The 23,687-nt window shown below is 34.9% G+C and overlaps 1 protein-coding gene across 3 annotated transcripts in view; it reads right to left on the bottom strand.

Annotated features, from left to right (window-relative positions):
* LOC143222198 (uncharacterized) overlaps positions 1–23,687 on the bottom strand; it is a 39,812-nt gene that overhangs the window by 10,490 nt on the left and 5,635 nt on the right. Inside the window, exons 2-3 of one of the 3 annotated variants that reach the window (XM_076448309.1) lie at positions 23,102–23,281; positions 1,113–4,351 (exon numbers count right to left, since the gene is read on the bottom strand). In XM_076448309.1, the coding sequence (XP_076304424.1) occupies positions 4,308–4,351; positions 23,102–23,255 (198 nt within the window). In that variant the 5' untranslated portion in view covers positions 23,256–23,281 and the 3' untranslated portion in view covers positions 1,113–4,307. Of the gene's footprint in view, positions 1–1,112; positions 4,352–23,101; positions 23,282–23,687 lie in introns of those variants that run through there. The other 2 variants (XM_076448307.1, XM_076448308.1) reach the window with 2 other exon arrangements.

Raw genomic sequence — 23,687 nt, forward strand, 5'->3', positions numbered from 1 at the left:
TTAGTGGTTCCATATGGTAAGGGTGGACAGAACAAAAGGTCTAGTAGTAGATTGATCACAAGATTGGTTGGTTGATTCAGTATTTTATGGCACAAAGCAGCTAGGCTATCTGCACCAAACATCCCATAAAATGTTTAAGGTAAATTTAGTAAAATTCATAAAAGGAAGTTAAGGTAAAACAAAACAAAGTTTAAAAAACACATAAATAGCATAAAACCAATGCTTACATCTAGTCTACAACATTAAGAGAAAAACTACAGTAATTCACGTTGTAAAGGACTTTCTGTAATGTAACTGTAATAATCATAACTCGCCAGGAAGACTAACAGGTAACTACCAAAACTACTGTCAGTCATCTGAAGTTGGCCTTTCAGTCCTGGTTCTGAGTTATTTGACGTTATGGCCATTTTCAAAAAAGGAAAGTAATAAAAAAGCTTTAAAAGACGTGTAGCAAAATTATAATAATAACCTGCCAGGATGATTAACGGGTAGTTCAAACAGCAGAGATAGTCACCTGAAGTTGGCCTTTCCAGTACTGGTTTCGGGTTATTTAATGTTATGGCCAGTTTCTAATTTCAAATCAAACTAGATGAACTGTAATTTTTAAAAGGGAGTCATATTAAAAGGTGCAATGCATAAATTAAAAAACTTAAATGATATTAAAAATATTAATGGCCTTTAAAAAACTAAAAACATTACCAAGGTGAACAGTGTCACCATTACCAAAAACACTGTCTAACATTATGGACAAACCTTAGGACAGAACATGTTTAAAATGGCTCCATCATCGAGAGTCGTAATGACGACATGAAAGTAAAATGTGGCTTTGGGATCTGAGTGTTACACAAACAACATGCTGGTGCATCAGTTCCAGATAAAAGAAAACGATGAGTTAAAAACTGTAACCAATGCGTAGTCTAGTTAGAACAACTTCCTCTTTCCGTTCATTACGGAACCAAGACGGCCAAAGTCCAATAAAGGGTTTTATTTGGAAAAGCTTGTTTTCGTGTTCCTCACTCCAAGTCAACTGCCAGCTGGCACAGAGCCAAGCATTGAATACAGGACCATAGTCCATGTATGGGACAGGCAAAGCAGTGATAGTGCCAGAGCAGACAGACTTAGCTGCGGTGTTGGTAAGGTCGTTCCTGTGAATACCAACGTGGTTCAGTATCTGGAAAAACTGGATAGAAGTAGATGTTAGAGAGAAATGGGTCAGTCGGTTTTGAATATCGGTGAGAAAAGGGTGTGAACCAATGTGAAGTAGAGAACTAAGGGAGTCAGTATAAATAGTACAGTTTGAGTACTGCTTAGCTTCTATGTGATCCAGGGCAAGAGAAATAGCATACAGTTCAGGAATGAACAGAGAAGCTGTAGAGAATAATTCTGCACACAACCACCAAACCATGGCAGAGCCCACAGTGTCATCTGATTTTGAAGCAACTGTATGAATAGGAATGGAAGGATGGTTCGAAAGATGTTCAGAAAATAGCAGACAGTATTTCCAATCAGGAGTGTCTACTTTTCTCAGATGACTTAAAGATAGGTCACAATTGAGGACTGTAAGAAGTCATGGTGGGATGGACTGACCAGTGGATACAGCAATGTTATCGAAGACAGACCCAATTCATCGAACTGTGCCTTGGTACGAAGGCCAAAAGGAGCAATGGCATACCATCTTTTCTGAAAAAGCATGGCCCACTGAGGAAAGAAAACACAACCCCAGGTGGAACACTTTAGTAGAGAACGAAGTTTCAAAGCCGAGAGTAAAGACAGTTGCAAATAGTGGAGGTGCAAAGAAGGTTCATGAGACTCTATGCATAAGCTCTTAACTGGAGAAGTGCGAAAAGCCCCAGTGCAGAGCCAAAGTCCTTGATGATGAATAGGATCTAGCATCTTTAAGGCCAATGGTCTAACAGAGCCATAGACCAGTGATTCATAGTCATGTTTCGATTGAATAAGAGCACGATATATCTTGAGCACAGAACGTTGATCTGCTCCCCAAGTAGTGGAAAAGAGGACACGGAGGATGTTCACTGCTCTTGTACATTTGACCCGTAGCTGCTTGATGTGTGGTATAAAGGTCAGCTTACGGTTAAAGATAAGCCCCAAGAACTTTGTCTCAGGAACAACAGGCAACACAACTTCACCGATACGGAATTCTGGATCAGGGTGAATACCCTGTTGGCAGCAAAAGTGCATGCAAACAGTTTGAGAGAGAGAGAGAAGTTAAAGCTGTTTGCTGTGGTCCACTTCAGTAAACAATTCAGGGCAGTCTGTAGCTGCTGCTCAATATACCTCATGTTCGACACCTGACGAGATGTGAAAGTCATCGACATAGAGCCCATTTGCAACAGTGAGAGGGAGTTGTTCAGTGATTGCATTAATCTTTATACTGAATAGTGTGACACTCAAAAGACAGCCCTGAGGGATTCCAATATCCTGTAGAAAATAACGGAAAAGTGTTGAACCCACACAAACTTGGAATCTCCTGTCAATTAAAAAATTAAAAAAAATCAAATGGCCACGTAACCCATATATATGTAGGTCTCACAATATGCTATACCTCCATGTTGTATCAAGCCTTCTCAATGTCAAAGAATACTGAAACAAGATGTTGTTGTTTGACGTTTTAAGTCAAATCAGGTGGTCCATTGTGGAGTGCTGTTGTTGGAAACCACACTGGGTAGGCAAGAGGAGGTTGTTTGATTCGAGGAACCTAACAAGATGAGCATTAACCATCCTCTTTATGGTCTTACAATTACTAAGTAATTGGATGGTAGTTTGAAGGAATCTTGGGATCCCTCCTAGGCTTAGAGAAAGGTAGGACAATAGCCTGGTGCTAGGCATCAGGAAAAACATTCTCCTGCCAGATCAGGTTAAAAAGAATCAGAAGAATAGCAAGAGAAGCAGGGGATAGATGGCATAGCATGTCATAGTGTATATCATCAGGTCCAACCAATGTACTGCCAGTTTGAGTTCCACCAGTATAAAGGGGCGATTATAGTCATACAAATATTTTCTGGACCATGTATTTATGTCAAGACTGCACAGAAACAAACTGAATTTAACATGTACATTGCTACAGTAATAAAGATGATGTGAAAATGTGATATCTCCACATATAACAGTCTTAAATCAGTACTGCCAACATTTTATAATAGTTTGAAAAAAGATGCCTTGCAATCATTTAAAAAAAGTTAGTAAACGTTTTTGATAGTCAATATGGTATAACTAAATGAAAATACTTCCTTATTAATCTTTTGACATTCTTTGTAAAGGCTACTATTTATGTTGATATTTTATTTCTTATTTTTTCTGCTGTAACTCTTTACAAGCTTCGTCTATTTCATTGACCTCATTACCACAAAAAAAAATCAAAATAAATCTAAATTATCCTTTTTTTCTGTCTAGAATGATTTCTAATTGTAACCTAAAACTACATTTTTTTCATCCTAAATAGCTTTCAAATTACATTACATAAAAGCTGCTCATGAACATCCCTTGTGAAAAAATGTTGTTGTACTATTATTTCATCTAATCTAAAAAGTTTCCTATACCTATATTTTAGTTACTTTTATAATAATAAATAAATGCACATGGAAAACAAAAAAAATACCTACCTGGGTTCTCTCTCTCTTTTGTTTTTTTGCTGTCAGATGTCAATGACACTTAAGCATACTTTTTCTGTACTAATGGTAGTACTGCACTAAAGTTTTATTTAATTAAATAATGCACCAAAAAACAAAGAATAACAACATGCAGAAACAAGCAATGCCCCACAACTATCACAATTTTTCACAAATCCAACAAAGACACACGAGACGCAACTGAACAAATTACTACTACAAATGAAAAAAGCCAACACAATTTCACAAACACTTTATTCCTACCTACGTAAAACCGACTCACGCACACCACAAATATATGGCATCCCCAAACCTCATAAAACAGATTGTCCATTACGACCAATAATGTCCACATATGAATCGTTTAATTACAATCTTGGTAAATACATAGCATGGGCATTCTCCAAATATGTAACATCAGCCAGCTCATTCATCAAAGACTCTTTTACTTTCAAGTCTAATCTTAATCAACTTAATCATAAAGCCTTAATGGCCAGTTAAACCAGAGATTTACAGACTTATACAACGAAACATAAACCAAATCAATACTAAGAACGACAGAGAAAAAAAGATCTGCCACAACAAAAAACTAGAAAAACTAAGATGCAAGCAACAAAAAAGACACCAAAACGACAAACCATTGACTAACCTCATAATTAACACTCCTACAAAAAGACGTTTCTAGTCCTGATTTCTCCAAGCCCGTTCCCCTGGCTGTGGTTTCGCTAGATAGTAGATAGGGACAGTGTGAATCTCGTTAATCCATTCATTAATGGATTTAAATGGCAATTTCATTTAAATACAAAATTATTAGCCTAATATTAATAACCTTTCAAGTTGCTCTGGGGCCTATTAGGCCCCACTTTTCGTAGGAGTGTTAATTAAGTTGTCTTCTTTCTGTTGGTTGTTTTTGGTTGTTTCTTTGTTTTTGTTCTCTGTAGAAAGTATCACAAGTCTCCTGGCTAGGTCTTCCAACCATAGAAATCAAAACATGTTTAGAAGACCTAGCCAGGAGACTTGTGATACTTTCTACAGAGAACAAAAACAAAGAAACAACCAAAAACAACCAACAGAAAGAAGACAACTTAGATAATTTTATTGACATCCAACAGCAAAACTTCCCAGGTAAAATTACAAATTTATATTTTCCAAAAACACCTAAAAACAACATCTTAAACGATTTTTTCAAAGAATTTTCTCACAAAACCATCAACAGAATTTCACAAAACAGAAAACTAAAAAACAACCTTACAAAAAGAGACATTAATTCCATTAAAAACCTAAAACAAGACAAAAACATAAAAATTCTAAAAGCAGATAAAGGTAACGCTATAATCATAATGAACACAAATGAATACATCCAAAAAATGAATAACATCCTATCAGACACGAACAAATTTAAACCAATACACACAAATCCAACAAAGACACACGAGATGCAACTGAACAAATTACTACTACAAATGAAAAAAGCCAATACAATTTCACAAACATTTTATTCCTACCTAGGTAAAACCGACTCACGCACACCACAAATATACGGCATCCCCAAACCTCATAAACCAGATTGTCCATTACAACCAATAATGTCCACATATGAATCGTTTAATTACAATCTTGGTAAATACATAGCATTGGCATTCTCCAAATATGTAACATCAGCCAGCTCATTCATCAAAGACTCTTTTAATTTCAAGTCTAATCTTAATCAACTTAATCATAAAGCTTTAATGGCCAGTTTCGATGTTATATCCCTCTTTACAGAAGTTCCAACCACTGAAGCCTGCAAGATAGCCTTAGAACTCTATATCCCAGACCCTAATCCAACTATAGAAATTCCCAGTAACCAGTTAGCAACCCTCATAGAATTCACCACGATAAAGACAAACTTCATGTTCAACAACCAAAACTATATACAAACAAATGGCCTAAGCATGGGCAACCCAGTATCACCAGTTCTAGCCAATATTTTTATGACACAAGTTGAAACACAAGCAATTAACACAGCATTACATCCACCACTATACTGGTACAGATATGTAGATGACACGGTTGCAGGATTCAAATCTACTGAACACACACTTAATTTTTTCAATCACATTAACTCTATACATCCCAACATTAACTTCACATGTGAACAGGAAGAAAGCAATCAAATATCATTTCTGAACCTCAAAATTACAAGAACTAACACACAATTCAAAACAGAAATCCACCGAAAAATCACCCATACTGGACTATACATTCCTTGGGACTCAGCACATGAAACAAAACAAAAACTCAACATACTAAGAAACCAAATAAACACAGCCATAAAACTATGCTCACCAGATAAAATTAATGATGAATTAGACAAAATAAAACAATACTTCATCAACATCAATAAGTTTCCTCCACAAACTGTAGAAAACATTATACGCCCACACCTTGACAGAAAGCAAAATCAACCAACTAAAGTAAATATATCTCACGAATCAAAAAATCACGAAACCATATACTGCTGTATATCATATATTCCTGACATCAGCAAACAAATAACCAACATTTGGCAAAAATTAGTAACAAAATATGACATTCCAATTAATACCAAATTTATTCAAAAAACCAGGCACAAAACTGAGGTCTATACTATGTAAAAACTACACTGACATACACCACACCAACATTATTTACAAAATACAATGTGATAACTGCCACGACTTCTATATTGGAGAAACAAGTAGAAAAATGGAAACCAGATTCAAAGAACATAAAAAAGTCACCTTCACACATTTTCGAACACTGCAAGTCAAATAAACACAACATAACCATAGAAAACACTCAAATCTAAATAAAGAAACAAACATAAACAAACGCAAAATTAAAGAAGCCTTACTTATACAACAACTTAAACCCAAAATAAACCAATATAAAGGAATGCCTTTATACCTATATTAATATAATAAAATAAATAAAATTATATATTCAAACATCTAACACCGCCCTCTACATTCCGACACTCAGTTACACAACCCCTTTCAAACATGTGGTCAGCTTCCGGTCAGTTACCTCTTTCTTTGTGAACCTGATGATGACCAAAGAAGGTCAAAACGTTGTCCGCTCATATAAAGAATGGCAATCAGGGGAAGATAAAACAGACAGATGATTAAGATAAAATGACATGCAAAGGAATGAGATAGGAGACAAAGCTGATGTGACAAAATATGAAAGAACATGAGTATCAATATGCAGGAAAGAATACACAAATAGGAGAAGTCAACAGATTCATCTATTATAAACCGATGATGGCAGGAATCCTGTGCTATGCAACTCCAAGCAACTTGAATTGAACATATGGGCCAAACTGGATTTTAATGAGCATAGATGTAAAAGATAAAAGAATAAAAAAGAAAAAAGAAAGGATGGTCACCTTCCTAATTAGCTAGAGTTGTAGGAAAAAATAATTAGTTTAGGTAGAACAGTAAACAAGTGCAACGAAATATAGTAAGAGAAGCATAATGAGCATAGATATGTGAATGATGGCAAATTCAGATAAAAATAAGAAGGAAATAAGCCTTAAAAAAAAGTAGTATAAAGACTAAGAAGCCAACAGCTCAAATCGCACAATAGTTAGAACACGTAATACAATGTAGTGGAAAGGGCTGCCCAAAATCAAATGATGGTGGATACTGATAAAACATGGTTGAAAAACCAACTGAAAATAGGAGAAAGGTGTGTAACAACAGGATAACACTAGCAGATGGACCTATGACAAAACACCTGCCACGTCCATTCATAAACAAGGTGAAAGGATGACAAAAAATGGGGATAAGAAGAAGGTTACAGGATTAGAGATCCCAGTCCTAAGAAAAATGGACTAAACAAATCTCACACATTGAGAGGAAGGAAAGATAAATACTGATGGAAATCGGTTTGATTTGAATTTTGCATGAAGCTACATGATGGCTATTTGCATTAGCCATTTATAATTAAGCAGTGATAGACTAGAGAGAAAGAAGATAGTCAACATCAACCAGTGCTCACTCTTGGACAACTCTTTTTACCAATAAATAGTGAGATTGGCCATCACATTATAACATTCCCATAAATGAAAGACCTAGCAATGTTTAGTGAATGGTATTCAAACCTGCAACCCAAAGATTGCAAGTAAAGCACCCTAACCACCAGGCAATTCCTGACTGATGAAAAAGAGGGACTAGACACTAATCAAAGAAGTAGAGGAAATAAGGGATGAGCTGCTAAAAAGCACTCAACAAGAAATGCTGTATATGAAAACAAGGACCCAATGGAGGATCTGAAGAGGAAAACAGGCCAACAAAGAACTAGAGACCAGAAGAAAGGACCTGGAGTTAAGAGAAGCCAAGGGCATTTAAGAGAGGTGTATTCAACCAAGAGTAAACCAACAAAAACCCAGGGTTGGAGAGACCACACTTTTGGCAGAATGCAGTCTGGCCATGAGGCAATCCACAACTAGGAACAGAGCTCCCAAGACATAGCAAACAACAAGATAAATTCAATGAAAAAAACATAGAAGAGTTCCAATTCCAAAAAGAAAAAAAGAGTTTTAGAATAAGTGTCCCCTCAATGTATGTTATTTATATAAAATGACAGTGGAATAGTTGGAGTGCACAATAACCACTTGATCCAGCAGAAAAGGTGAGAAATGCAAATATGCCAGGTGAACAATGAAACTTCTAAGTATGTAAATGTGAACTCAATTCATGTGCCCAAACTTCAGAAGGACAGATGTCATACAAAGATGTGTCCCAACCCCAAAAGAAAGCAATTGTGAAGAGATGGAGAACTGGTAAGGTGGGTAGTAATAAAATGATAAATGTAGTATTAGCAAAGTTCAGCTACCTAGACAAGTCCTTGGAGAAGAGATGTTCACAAACAATAACAATGTATTACAAGAAAGATTTCACTTGTCTCACCAAGTTAAATGAAGGAAGCAGATGTGTGTGCACCTTAAAGGAATGTGTGGTTTCTAGGAAATAAGGTCCCCCAAAGTGAAAAAATATCACATACATGATGAAATGGAGAACCACAAACCACTGTTATGAAACATTTCATAGCTCTAAGGCAAACAGATGAATGCTGAACCCAACTGAGATAAGAAAAGACACCCAGAAGCACTAAATACCAGATGGGAGTAAGAAAGGACTTGGAAAGCATGACAAATCATCCAAATTGAGTGGCCTTCTGCAAAAGAAGGGAGATGTGAAGAAAAAGGAGATCTTCCAACAATAGGCAAGTAGAAGTTAGTACATGCCCTCCTGACTCAATTGAAGACACAAGAGGTTAATGCCATACTAAAAAGTAGAGAACAGTGTAAAATATGTCTGGAAAACAGGTCAATCAGGATATATGTGTGTGTGTGTCTATATATATAAAGGTCTCTAACACAACAACTGTGGTCACTTGTAGATTAAGTTAAAAAAACAGCACAGTGGAAAGAGATTATCCATCCAGAACTGTGCTTGCGGGAACGGGTTTATATTCTATTCATGACATGTTTGGTCAAAAGATCCAAGACTGAAACCAGAATATACTAAAGAGAAGTAGGGCCAGAGAAAAAAAAAGAGGAGAGACATGGAGAGGAACCACAGAAGGAACATGATCTGTCTGGAAAACAATTAAACCAATAAAACATCCTCGACAGTCAACAAGCCTCCAGCAGCCACAGTAGAAATATGTTCTGTGTTTGTAAGCTTGGATATTTTCACAGGACAAATTAAAAGTCATTGTCACTTAAAAAGTTATTAAACAATTCTTTTGAAAAAAAAGTAGAAGCAGAACTAAAATGCAAGTTTCATTGATGATCACAATTCTCAGAAAATGAAACAAAACTTTAAAAAAATAAAACACATCTACTCAATATAATGCTGAGAAAAACAATGAAGTTATTTCAAAATGCAAGTGCTAAAGGAGAGTTACTATGTATGGAGGTTGTACTGCTCTCCCACTGTGGTATACAAATTTCATACAAAGATGTGCAAGTGATATACCTATTCTGTGTGAAGCAGTGAAGAGTCATCTCAGAAATACTGAACTAACTAAAATTAGGGTTTTCAATCATTAATACTTTTTATTGTTCTAATTATCCAAGTACTTGAAATATTGATGCTATGTTGTTGCTAAGTACAAAATTAAGCATTTGGCTTATAATCAGAATGTAATCAGGTTAAAAGACCACCATAAATGCCCTTTCCAAGTCCAATAACCACTATAATTCTAAAATTTAAAATACACTGTTAGATTATTGAATGTTGATTTAACTACTGACATCTTTACTATTAAAATATAAATACTTGAGAATGATCACACAAATGGTCAAAACATTGCATGTGTTCTGAAAAAAAAATCTTCCTTACTGTAACCTGTAATAAATTAAAACTTTTAACAGTGTTATGGAAAAAAGATATTTGTGTTTTTATTGAATAGTCTCTTAAAAAAACCAAGCAGTGTGTTGTTGCTAATGGTAGAGCAAATAGGATTTGTTGTTGTATTTATTTCAATTTTTATGTAAGTCTAAAAAGGTTATCATTTCACTGAATTTATCAGCGAGTCAGACTCATTTTGAGTATGTTTAAGTCTTGGGATTTTTACCTTAAGAAGGATTCTGAATTCTTGGAAATAGTTTAAGAAAGGGCTATACAAATTATACCTGGAATTGATAGGTTATCAAATAAAGAGAGATCATGTTTGTCTACTGAAAAAAGACGAGTTACAGGAGAACTGGTTCGGGCAATCAAGATTATAAAAAAAAATGACAGTGTAAATGCACCTTTTTAACATGTAATAGTTAAAATGGTAGGACAAAGAGACAATAATAAATTTGGAAGAGTAGGAATCATCTTCAGCTTAGGCAGTTCAATTTATTTCATATGGTGTCTTGCTTTTAGACAGAATTGGTTTCATGTGTCATATAAGCAGTAAATTTAAGGGTGCTTAAGGGAAGACTTTATAAATATTTAAATATTCAAATAAATTTTCAAGTAAATGTGATAGCATCAATGAATCAGCATTTCATTCTTCTCCTCAAATCATGTTAAAATTACAGTGGGTCACTATCATCTTTATTTTTTTTAAATATTAATATACAGCTATGAAAGTTTTGAAAAGGTTGTAATATTCTGTACAATTTTCAATCCCATAACTGTTAACAACACTACTGAATTTATAACAAAAAATAATTAATTTGGTTCACAAAATTAAGTAGAAAAAAAGATTAGATTGTGAAAAATGAGCATGAGATTGCAAGCTCTGTCCACAGAGTGATAAAAATTCTAATCTAACTCAATTGGAAATGGAAACTTTTATAACTTCAAAAATGTTTCAATTCAATTAATAGTTAAGTTATAAATTAGGCTAAATATATTTGTAATATGTAACCATTAAATAAAAATGGGATCAAAAATGGGAGTGTGTTATTACCAGATGAATTCTCGCCAGATGGAAAAAATGAACCAAAACATAACTTACAGTGAAAAACCTCTCATTTGCAAACTAAGACCTTGAAACTTCTTGTTGATTGACTCACTAACCCTCCCCCATCTACAAAGTGATGCATCCAAGAAATGTATAAATCTGGATGAGGAGGAGGAGAAAATGGGAAATGGGTTATCCATTGACATGCAAGTCATTCCTAACCACTAATGCAGATCATAGAGAAAGGTTGGAGAAAGGGTAAGTAGAGCCAACAAAGGATCCTGTGCCATATTCCAATGGTTACCTGAAGTACACATGAGCCTTACCAAAGGAAATAAGAGTTACCATGGAAGATTACATCCTCAAAGCTAAAGAGCTAGGGGAGCTGTAATAGAACTAAAAGCCCCATTGAATAAAGTCGAAGAGGAGAAGGGTGGGCCAGACTAAGATAAGTATTAAAAAAGGAAAAAACACCCAAATGAGCAAGTTATTGGATAGGTTGCAATACGGACTTCTCCAACTTGATTAACCAGCTCATTACAATTACCCCCCAGCAGCAGCTGACACAGGTAACAGGCAAATTCCTGTTTGAAATGAGCTAATAGTAGCAAATCATCCAAAGAAAGAGAAAAGAACAACCTGAGAGTATGTAAGTGACAAACATGTGCTCTGACCACCCTGGGGGTAAGACATAAATACCAGGTAAAATAGGGCAGATTGAAAATTAGAATGCTGTAGAAAAAAACCTATTACAGACTGTTAGTATCCAGTTTTTCATGAAAACAACAAACAGCTTGGAATAAAAGCCTGTAGAAAGATAATGAACAAGTGTAATGGCCTGTTGAAACAGAAAATTTTGTATCACCTTGAACAGATGCTGGCAGAATCCCAAGTCAAGAAAAAGGATGAGAGAGATAAAGGAGGTGGGGAAAGAAATAGTAGGACAAATCCCTCTGATGAAACCTGAAGGACATATGGATTTGTAGAGAAAGATCACCAAAGGGTAACATAATCATACAGGTAAGATCCTACTGGGATGCAATCACTGGTTAGTCTCTAGTTCTGTTGACAATATACCCATCTACATTTAATAAAATGACAAGATTAGAAACCCTGGAAGGAGGAACAGGGAAGGATAAATAAAAAAGTAGGATAGGAAACAACTGCTAAAAACTTGCAACCAAAGTAAAAAAGGGTAGTGTGTTGACACATGGACTAAACACAATTACAAAGTGTCAGGTACATAACTGAAAATATACCAACAAAGAAAATGAACCATACATAAATTCCTAAAAGAAAGAGACAGCAAACAAATGTGGGACAAAGTCACATTGCTACAAAAGATTCCAACAACAGTGAAACCATACATATAAATCAAGAGTTGAAGATAACAAATCAGACAATATGGAGGTAATAAGAAATCATAGGAAGGTAGAGAAATGAATAAAACATCACATACTTGAGATGAGTAAAAGTCGTATTAGGTGTAGCTGATTCTGCAGACAGGGTAGTGAAAGACACCAAAAACTGGTGGTATAAAAGGCTATCAAACTCTATTGGTCTAAACAGATTAGGTTTCTACAGGAGGATTAGTGGGGTAAGTTCTGAAGTAAGAGTCTGACCCATATAACAATCAGTCTCATGGTGGATAATGGCAAAGAAATCCAATGATGAGTTGTCCCCACCTACAGCCTGTGAAAATAGTGCAAGAGGTACAATATCTATAAAAAGGAACATGATCCTCAAAATGCATTGGAAAAAAATATAAATCAAACAAAAGTGTTAGATGTCAAATATGAAAGTGTGATAGAAAAATAAAGACTGGGAAATTAAGTTTAAACAATTTCTTCAATATAAAGAAGAAAAAAATGAATGAAGAAATCTCACTTCAGAAATTAAACTATTAAAATTGTGAAAGGGATGGAAAGAAGCAAAGAATTGTTATAAATGGAGTTCAGTCAAAATGTACTGTCACAAGTGGGGTACCTAGGACCAAGTCTCAGAAACTTTGCTCTTTTTGATTTACATAAATGGCATACATAAAGGAATGATAAAAAAAATTACTTAAATTTGCTGATGATATTAAGGTCTTGAGTGATGCTAACTGTGAAGAAGATGCCGCTGCTTTACAAAATAATTTATTATGCACATGGGTTATCATATTTTGTATTATAAGTACAATTTGGATGGGAATAACCTTAACAGTGTCATGAAAAAAAAGATATTGTAATGGTTGACCAGTCTTTTAAACCATTCAAGCAGTGTACTGTTGTTAATGGAAGGACAAAGAGGATTTTAGGTTATATCTACAGAAATATTGAATACAAGTCTAAGGGTTATAACGTCATTGTATAGGTCACTGATCATGCCACATTTTGAGTACTTTGTTCAGTCTTGATTCCTTACCTTAAGAAAGACACTGAACTGTTAAGGGGTTCAGAGGAGGATTACTAAAATGATGTCTCAGATGGAGAGCTTGTTATATTTGGAGAAAATGAAATATTTGCAATTGTTTTATCTTGTAAATAGAAGAGTTATAAGGGATCTGACTGAAGTACTTAAAATTGTAAAGGGACCTGTTAGTGTCAATGCATCATCTATTTCATACTTTATGACAAGAACAATAAAACTAGGGAACACAAATATAAATTTTAGAAAGGTACAAGTTGTATTTATCTAAAACAGTTTCCCTTTTTTAACAGGGTGGTTGGCCTCTGGAATGGGTTTCCTTTGAAGTGAGCTTAAGAGAAAGCATGATAATTACATCTTTAAGATTTTTATTTTATTTCTTTTTTTTATAATTTATATATTTAATAGCTTTAGATTAGTTTAGAATATGGGGCAGCCGAGATAGACCAACAGGTCCCTTGTTGTCTCTAAACATTGTGTTTAGTGGCCTATTTGTACTCTTCCCATTAAAGGTACTGAAACCAGATTTCAAGCATTATAAGCCTGCAAACATACCAGTATGTCACATTGGAGGGGGCAACATTATGTTATGCAGAGATTCTAATATCTAACTCTTCATGATGTTTTGAGTGAACTGTTTTTTTTCCCTAAAGTGAGTTTCAGTGGATAAATATGTTTGGCAGTGTTAAGAAAAGGAGTATTAATATACATACAACTGTGAATAACATGCTAAGCTTTATTAGTTCTTCTTACTAAGATTTATGTAATAAAATTGTAAATATGGCTATAAAACTGCAATTGATGAGCTGAAGGTACTTCCCATAGGTATTCCTTGTATTTGTTAGAATATATATTGGCTAAAATAAAGAAATGTATGATAAAGTAAAACCAAATATATTTTCTTTGAATTTGTTAATTGTGAATTTAATTTCAGACCTCTACCTACTACCTTGACAAATCTTTAGCCATAATTTTTTAAGTAATAACAACAAACCTGTAATTGTATGTTATTATATGTTATTTGAGAATTCAAAATAATTTAGGTATTACACACTCATCATAAAATTTTACAAACATCCAATAAAACTTGATAAAACTGTAATATGTTTCTGTATCATACTTTCTTTAATGGGTTTAATACACTTATATAGATGGTTACCCAAAAGTTTGTTTTAAAATTAAATCCTATTTCTTTCCTTAAAATTGCAATATAAAACTTGTTACTTGTGAGAACAAAGTTATCAGTTGCTTTATTTACAAAAGTGATGATGGATCTCCTGTGTAAAGAATTTATATATTCAAGAACTTTATAACTAATACCACAGTTTTTTTTTGTTTGTTTTTAACATAATTTGTGTAAAGTTTTACCAAGTCATTTACTTATTACTTATTTTGTGTAATTCCAATTAATTTTAAGAAAATCCTGAAATTTAGGACCTTCACTCACTGAGAGTTTCAAACCATTATCAGTTACAATGTCCAGGGTACCAGTGAATATGCAATCAGTAGAAGAACAAATGTCCAGTAATTTGAAACTTTGGATGGTACTGTTTTGATCATTTCGAAACTAGAAGGTAGCATTACAGTTTCATGGAACGTATGCGTAATGTAGGCTGACATCTAAACACAAACATGTTTTTGAGAATATTATCATTCCTTCCTAGATTAGTTATTTTATGTTTTTTCAGCTTTAAGTAATACTGATGAATATAAAATCATCACCAAATTCAAAAATAAAGTTTAACTAGACTAATGAAAATTCTTATAACATTCCTTAATTTGATTCCTTTCTGAATATTGTTGTTGTTTTTTGTGCATGTATTTTGTTTTTTGGGGAAGCATACCTCTCCATGTGTATGTAAGGACATACACTCCATTTTAAATTTCTTATGTTGGTATAACAACATATATAACTTCAGCAAATACAATTTATATAATAGTTATAAATACTTTAGTTATACTGAATCTGTTCAAAAATAAGCTACATAATACAGATAACTAAAATGAAGCCTGTAAATTAATGAAGCAAAATATATACAACAGATGACTAAAAACATCTCATACATCAAAAAACATAAAAAATTAAAACTTACATGGTATATAAATATACCATGAGTTTCTACCCTCTCATGCTAACTTAGTTAACTTACCAATTACTTCTGACTGAGTATGTGCAGTTTTCACTTAACACAAGGTCACAAAAGTCAACTTATTTTGTTTAAGCTACCTTTATTCTATTGTTATTCTCTGGAGATAACGCCTGTCTTCTTATGGAAAGTATTGTTGTAATATTGCATGAGTTTCTCCCAGTGATGGGTCTGGTGTTAGGTTATGACATTGCAATGAATATGGCATTTTATGGTGCAAAGCAATTTCTGAAATATAGTTTACAGCAGTAAGAGAAAAAGTAAATTAATACAAGTTTTAAAAGACTTTCTGTAGGATAATTGTAATTATTACAACTCACAAAGATGACTAACAGGTATGTTCAAACATCAGCGTTAGTCACCTGAAGTTAGCTTTTCCAGTCCTGGTTTCGAATTATCTGATGTAACAGCTATTTCCTAATTTCATATTGACCTAATTTTATTTTCATTCGCAAAAAGAAATCATGTTAAAAAATAAAATCTAATTCACAAAATAAAAACCTAAATAGTATTAAAAATGCCAATGGCTTTTAAAAAACTAAAAATATTTGTAAGGTGGACAGTGCCACCATTGCCAATGACACTGTCCAGCATCAGGGATAAACCTTCAGTGATGTCAAGAAAACCCACTTGTAGAGAAAAATATATATGTAAAAACGGCTCATTTAGGTTGAGAAAATTTTTTACGTAAATGATCGAAGAAGGTCAAAATGCTGTTCACTTCTCTACGTAAAAAATTTCTCAACCCAAACGAGCCATTTTTACATATATAGGAATAAACCTTGAGGCAAAACATGTCTAAAATAGTGCCATTGTTATGACTCTCAACAATGGTATGACTGTAAATGTGGACAACTACTTCTTTCCAATCCTTATAGACACGTGGAGGCCAAAGCCTAAGAGAGGGTTTTATCTGGAAAAGCCTGTTTTCACTCCAAGTTGACTGCCACCTGGTATGGAACTGAGCCTTGAATACAGGACCACAGTTCATGTATGGAAATTGCACAGCAGTGATAGCACCAGAGCAGACAGACTTAGCTGCAGTGTTGTTGAACTCGTTCCTGCAAATACCAACATGGCCCGGTATACAGAAGGACTGGATAGAAGCAGATGTTAAAGAGAAATGGGCAAGTCTGCTTTCCATATCAGTAAAAACAGGTAGAGAACTAATGTGAAGCAATTCCAGGGCCAGCAGAGAACTAAGTAAGTCAGTATAAATAGTACAAATCAAGTACTGCTTAGCTTCTATGTGATCCAGGGCAAGAGAAATGGCATATAGTTAGTTTGGCAGTGAGCACAGAAACTGTAGAGGGATTGTGTGCACAACCGTCGAACCACAACAAACCATGGCAAAGCCCACACAGTCACCTGATTTCGAACCATCTGTATGAATGGGAATGGAAGGATGGTTCGAAAGATGTTCTGCAAATAAAAGATGGTATTTCCAATCAGGAGTGTTGCCTTTTCTCAGGTGACTTAAAGAAAGGTCACATTTGGAAATGGTAATCAGCCATGATGGGATGGGCTGACCAGTGGATACAGCAATGTTATCCAAGGACAAAACCAATGAATCACTGCACCTGGATACAAAGGCCAAAAGGAATAGTGGCAGATTGTCTGTTCTAAAAAAGCATGGCCCACTGAGGAAGAAAATACATCCCCATGTGAGATGCTGTGGTAAGGATCAAAGTTTTGAAGCATACAGTAAAGACAGTTGCAAATGGTGGAGGTGAAGAGAAGGTTCATGAGACTCTGTATACAAACTCTGGACTGGGAAAGTGCAGAAAGCCCCAGTGCATAGCCAAAGCCCCTGATGATGAATGGGGTCTAGCACCTTCAAGGCTGAGGTCCTGGCAGAGCCAGAGACCCATAGGCCAGTTTCAATCAAATAAGAGCATGATATATCTTCGGTATAAAACATCGATCCACTTTCTATGTGGTGGAAGAGAGGGCATGGAGGATGTTCAGTGTCCTTGTACATTTGACTTGTAGCTGCTTGATGTGTGGTATAAAGGTTGGCTTATGGTCAAAGATAAACCCCAAGAACTTTGTCACAGGAAGCACAACTTCACCAACAGGAAGTTAAGGATCGGAATGAATGCCTCACTGGCAGCAAAAATGCATGCACATGGTTTTTGAGAGAGAGAAGTTGAAACCATTTGCTGAGGTCCACTTCAATGAACAAATGAGAACAGTCTTTAACTGCCACTCAATAAACCTTATGTCCGACAACTGACACGAGATGTGGAAGTTGTCGACATAGAGCTTGTTTGGAATAGTAAGAGGGAGTTGTCCAGTGATGGCATTAATCTTTATACTGAAAAGTGATACACTAAAAACAAAGCTTTGATGGACTCCAAGTTTCTGTAGGAAAGAATGGAAAAGTGTCAAACCTACATGAGCATGGAATTGCCTACCAATTAAAAATTTTTCATTGAAATGGGCAAATGGCCATGTAACCCATATAAGTGGAAGTCTTGCAAAATGCCATACCTCCATGTAGTATCATAAGCCTTCTCAAGATCAAAGAATATTGATACAACATGTCATTTGACAAAGGCTTCTCTGATTGATGTTTCAAGTTGAATCAGGTAGTCCATGGTGGAGCGCTATCATCAGAACCCACAGTGGGTGGGTGAGAGGAGGGTGTTTGATTCAAGGAACCAAACAAGATAAGCATTAACTATCCTCTCTAAAGTCTAACAGAGACAGCTTGCCAAAGCACTTGGATAGTAGTTTAAATGAATCTTAGGATCCTACCCCGACTTAGAGAAAGGTAGAACAATAGCATGGCATCATGCATCAAGAAAAACATTCTCCTACAGATCTGATTAAAAACAACCAAAAGAATAGTAGGAGAAACATGAGATAGATGGTGCAGCATCTTATCAATTACAGCTGAGGTACAGCCAGGCTCATGAAGGGCAGTTTGAGTTCCACCAGTGTAAAGAGGCAATTATAGTCATAGAGATGATCAGCACAAAAGGAAAGAGGTGATCACTCTGCTTGAGTCTTGATGGCTAAGATGGTGGAAGACAAAGCAGAAGTGCTAAGTACCCAGGAAAAGCTTTCACTGACAGTATCAGCGATGCTCTGGGCATCAGCTACTTCTTGGCATTCAGAGAGCAGATCAAAAGGGAGACAGAATTATACTGCCCACTGACCTTTCAAATCTTGTCCCATATAACTTTGAAACTGATGGTAGAAAAGATGCTGATTTTGAATTTAATCCAAGATTCCTTTTTGCTTTAATGTCTCACCTGCTGAGCATGTGCATGGGTCTGCTGAAAATCAATACGGTTTGAGCCATGTGGCAGACAGGATCTCACTGTGGACAAGAATACCATAGAAAACATGTTGAGGGGTTTTAGGAATACAGTGAGCAGTTGCCTGGATAATATAGTCAGCCACTGCTGCCACACAGTTATCTATCAATAGCTTACAGGCAACAGCCAGATCAAGTTCCAAGAGAGTAGTGAAAGAAGGTCAGTTGACTTGGTCCAACTTCCATCTGGGCTCGCAGGTTAAAATGATAGAAAATGATCATTGCCTCCATGAAGGTGGGAGAAAAGTGAAGAGATGCAGACCGAAAGATCAATAGCAGTAAAAGACTGACTAGGTGCATTAAAATAAGTATAAACACCAGTATTGAAGAGATAAAGTTTGTGATCCGAGAGTATACCCTGTACGGAGTAACCCCTTCCATCAATATCAGCATCTCCCCAAAAGGGATTATGTCCATTGAAGTCCCTCAGGATTAAAAATGAAGATGGCAACTGTTAAATGAGAAAAAACAAACAGTGATGGTATGACCCAAGGAAACACGGATGGCTACAGCCTCCAAGGGTGTGTTGAGTGGCAAAAATAGGGTGAGCACATGCTGATTGATTAACAGTGCCACCCTTCCATGCACTCATCCATCACACAACCTGTCATTTCTGTAAAAAGAAAACTGCTGAAAGGTAACTGTATCAGTAGGTGGGCAGGTCTCTCTCATTGGAAGAAGATACCAATGACTGAGGGCATGAACAAATGATCATTTTACACCTTAAGGCCAGAGAAGAAGAAGGACCCGAGGAAATGCCTGAACCTGGAATCAAAGGATGTGTTTCTGGGGGTCTGCTGGAATGAATGGTAGGGACAGAGATGAGTGTTGATGTTAATTCATTAACTAACTTTCTTAACTATGGAGGTCAAAAAGCTTTTCACATGATTTGAGAACAGTTCTTTTAAAAGCACAAAGAAATCTGTCTGCACTCCCACTGTGGCAGTAGAACAAAGTGCAGCAGCATACATCCAAGGTGAAGTGGTGGATAGTAATTTTGAGCCTCAGGGGAAGAAATGTTTTGAATTATTTTCAAATGCTGTACCTCTTTTTCTTCAACTCACTTAGAGCAAGAATGAAAGTAGGATAGATAGGAGCCATTACAATGAATGCAATTAGGGTATGTTTCACACTCACAGGTATTATGGTCCTTGCTGCTGCAATAAGCACACATCAAGAAACTATGACAGGATGTCTTCGAGTAACTGAACTGCTGACACTGGAGACATCTGAGAGGGTTTGGAATATATGGCTGTACTTTGCAATTAAGATAACCTGCCTTGATGGTGGTAAGTGGATGTGGTGATGTAAAGGTCAAAATTAGGACATTAGTCAGCATCACTGTTTTTTCACTGTTTTATTTCAATTTTTATTTGGGGAATCCATAATAAAGAAAGAATATTTTGGGGCCTACTGATGCCACCCACCATGGAGCCCTATGAGGGGATGGCACTACAGTTCCAAACAAGAACACTGAAGCAATGTTCAGGGTTTCGTGAGCACTAAACCCAAACAACAGCATCAGATACAATGTCCACAACACCTGCTGAGAACATCCAACACTGGTTCCTGGTTGACCATAGCCCAAGTGGACCAGCCAATTAACCCTGGGGGAGGCCACCTAAAGGCTGTCCACCTTCAGGAATTCAAGGCCAACGTGGTATGTTAGGGTTAGACCCTTCAATTATCAGGATCCTCTCCTTCCCTTCATAGGTCACCACACATGGCAAACATGAGTGGATGTTTAGACTCTAGAGGAGGTAAACTGAAAGAACAGAGCCTTTTCTGGGAGGTCCCTTCACCATGTACAGAAATCCACATTGAGAGACTCAATGGGATTGACCAAAAATGACAGAAAAAACTCCACCCATCCTGTGAATAAAGTATTTTAGAATTTGATATATAATACTTTGGCCTCTTAGTGAGTTCTCTCTCTCAAACTCTTGTCCTCAGTTTGATAAGAAGTTTAAGTCCTTTCTTTGTAAATAGTAATACTTTCATAAAGTATAACCTGTTATTAATTATTAGTGAACTCTTAGAAACGTTTACAGTGATAAATATTGAGTAAAAGCACTGTCCTTCATTCTAAACAAAATTTATTTTGATTGCAATTTGATTTTCAATAAAAACTGTTTCATTGTCATTTTGTGAATTTACATCCAACCCCTTTCTTTCTAAAGCTTAGATAAGGTAGAGAATTCAAAAATATTCCATAATAAACATCTTGTCGGATCTTTATTTAAAGGAATTATTTCATTTCTCTAGGAATAAGTAGTTGTTTTGCTGAACATGCCAGACTTATAATGATTAATATGCACTGAATAAACAGTGATACCCTTATCTGCCCAAAATATTTTTAGCCAAACTCATTATAATATCTCATGCAATTCAGATTTGTTCTAAAATGCTGTACCAATAATAAAATTACAGCACCTGGTTTAAGGAATGATAAATAGCAATTGTTAAACATGGTAGTGAATGTTCTGAAAGATGTTTCTTATAAACGTTTCAGTGAACATTAACTATACAAAATTAATTTCCTGAAACGTTTTTCTCTAAATTCAGACTTTTTTCCTTCTTTTCACAAGGAATGCAGCCAAAAGAAGTAGAGTAGGATCCACAAAAAAACATGAAAAAACATAAGCCTAAATATCAGTAGAGTTATGACCCAACCTGAAAGAAATAAACTGTTAAAATATTTTGCTAGAAACACCTGATATGAAAATAAGCTTGCACATTAATATGGAAAATACAGTCCTTCTACTTTAAGAAAAAAGAGTTTTTTTCATCAGTTTAATATCATCAGTAGGTTTAGAAGTCGTGATCAAATTCCAATATTCAAAATGTTTATCCAGGTAACACATGACATTGGCTTCCGAAAGCTTGAAAAATATAAATCAGCTATTTGGCCTGCAATTTCTTGAGGTAACTGTAGTATATATGTTCTAGAAATATCATATTATTCAATTAAACTACAATGGAATTATAATAATATTTTTTGTCAAATTTATAGATTCAACTAAATACAACTCTTAAATTATAAACTTAAGATTGGTTATAATATACATTTCCTTCATGTATAAATAACGAAGAACTATTTGCACAGTACTGTTGTGACTAGATTAGGAGCATCATCATTGTTCATAAGAGACCCAAACCTTTTGATGTTGCTATTGTCTGTCTCTCACACACACAAACATGTATGTATCAGTCACAATTTCTATTAGCTTAAATTTTATTTTCTCTGTGATTTCATTTTTAATAATTATTGTTTAACTTTAATATTGTATACATACCAATCAAAAAAATTTTTAAAACATGAACAATTTATCATATCATGGTAATATTCAGGAATATTGTTTTCCACCTACTTTAGTTACATAGGAATGTTTAAAATTGTTAATTTATTTAGTTGATATATAATATTAATATAAACACAGTCCAGAAAAATAAAAAAGATTATCTTGTTTAATTTGCTTTATTCTTTTGTTCTGTTTGATAGGTAGTGTCCTTTCTATCCAAGAGGATATTGTAATAACATACAGCAGCCAGACTAAGTTCCATTCATTGAATGTTACAGATGACCACCACTGAGAGAGAACAAAGTTGGCAATACACATGTAGTAGGGATGGCTGATATGGGATAGAAAACTTTTATTTGAAAAGCACAAAACAAATAATGTTTCGACCTAATTAGGTTGACAGCACTGAATGAACAAAGTACACAAGGTTACAAGCTAAATTCATGCATGCTTTCTTTGTTAAACTTCTACCTGGAATTCTTTGAGTAAAGACATATTTTACAATCATATCTTTTTTGAAAGAAGTAGGTACTGAGAGAAAGAAAGCTACAGAGCTAATTACACTTCAGTAATAGTGACTGTCTTTTGTTTTACGCAACTATGTATGCCACATTTGCTTTTTTTTATTTGTTCCACAAAAACCTGTGTTCATTTTCTCAAACTTGTTCCATTATGTGTATTTTACACACACAAGGAACATTCAATCAAGTTATCATTCATTCTTATTTCCTGAGTGAACATGCAGTTTTTAGCTGATTTAGCTATCTATTACTTTTTTGGGAAATAAGATAAAAAGTATTAGAATACATTTGCCTTAAGTATAGGAAACCAGTCAAATTTTGTTAATTTTTCTAGCCTCACCTTTTGAATCCAAAACAAGTTTTAAGTTTGACTTTGTTTCAAACTGAAGAACTTTACAGAGTTCTTCTTGGACAACTATCTGTACTTCTGGCAAGGATAACCAGTACAGAAACAGCTGGTCCACCTTGGCCTTCAGGTTGAGCTTAACAGCCATTCATCCAGTTTTTTTCAGAAATGATTCTATATGGACATATATAAGAAACAATATCAAATTTGTTTTAAAAAAGTTACAATCAAATCAAAAGTGCATAAACTTTAATGTTAAAAGCTATAATTTACAAAATACTTACATTTGTTTCCCACTACCAATTCAAAATCAGGATTGGGCATTTGATCAGTTTAAAAAAATTCTGTTAAATTACCAGTCAAATAAAATAAAAACGTTTTAGTTATTACTTTTTATTTTAACTACATATATGTTTTATTGCAACTAGTATAAATTACATTAAAATAACAAAAGAACTTGTTTCTTGTTCACCTCCAACACTCTGACAACAAATAATGGCATACATTGCCACCATTTTGACATTGTGTATCATAAATGAACAGATATGTACATTATTACAAGTCATTATACCACTATCTC

Source organism: Tachypleus tridentatus, chromosome 8, assembly GCF_004210375.1.
Source record: "Tachypleus tridentatus isolate NWPU-2018 chromosome 8, ASM421037v1, whole genome shotgun sequence".
In the NCBI taxonomy this organism is placed as follows: domain Eukaryota; kingdom Metazoa; phylum Arthropoda; class Merostomata; order Xiphosura; family Limulidae; genus Tachypleus; species Tachypleus tridentatus.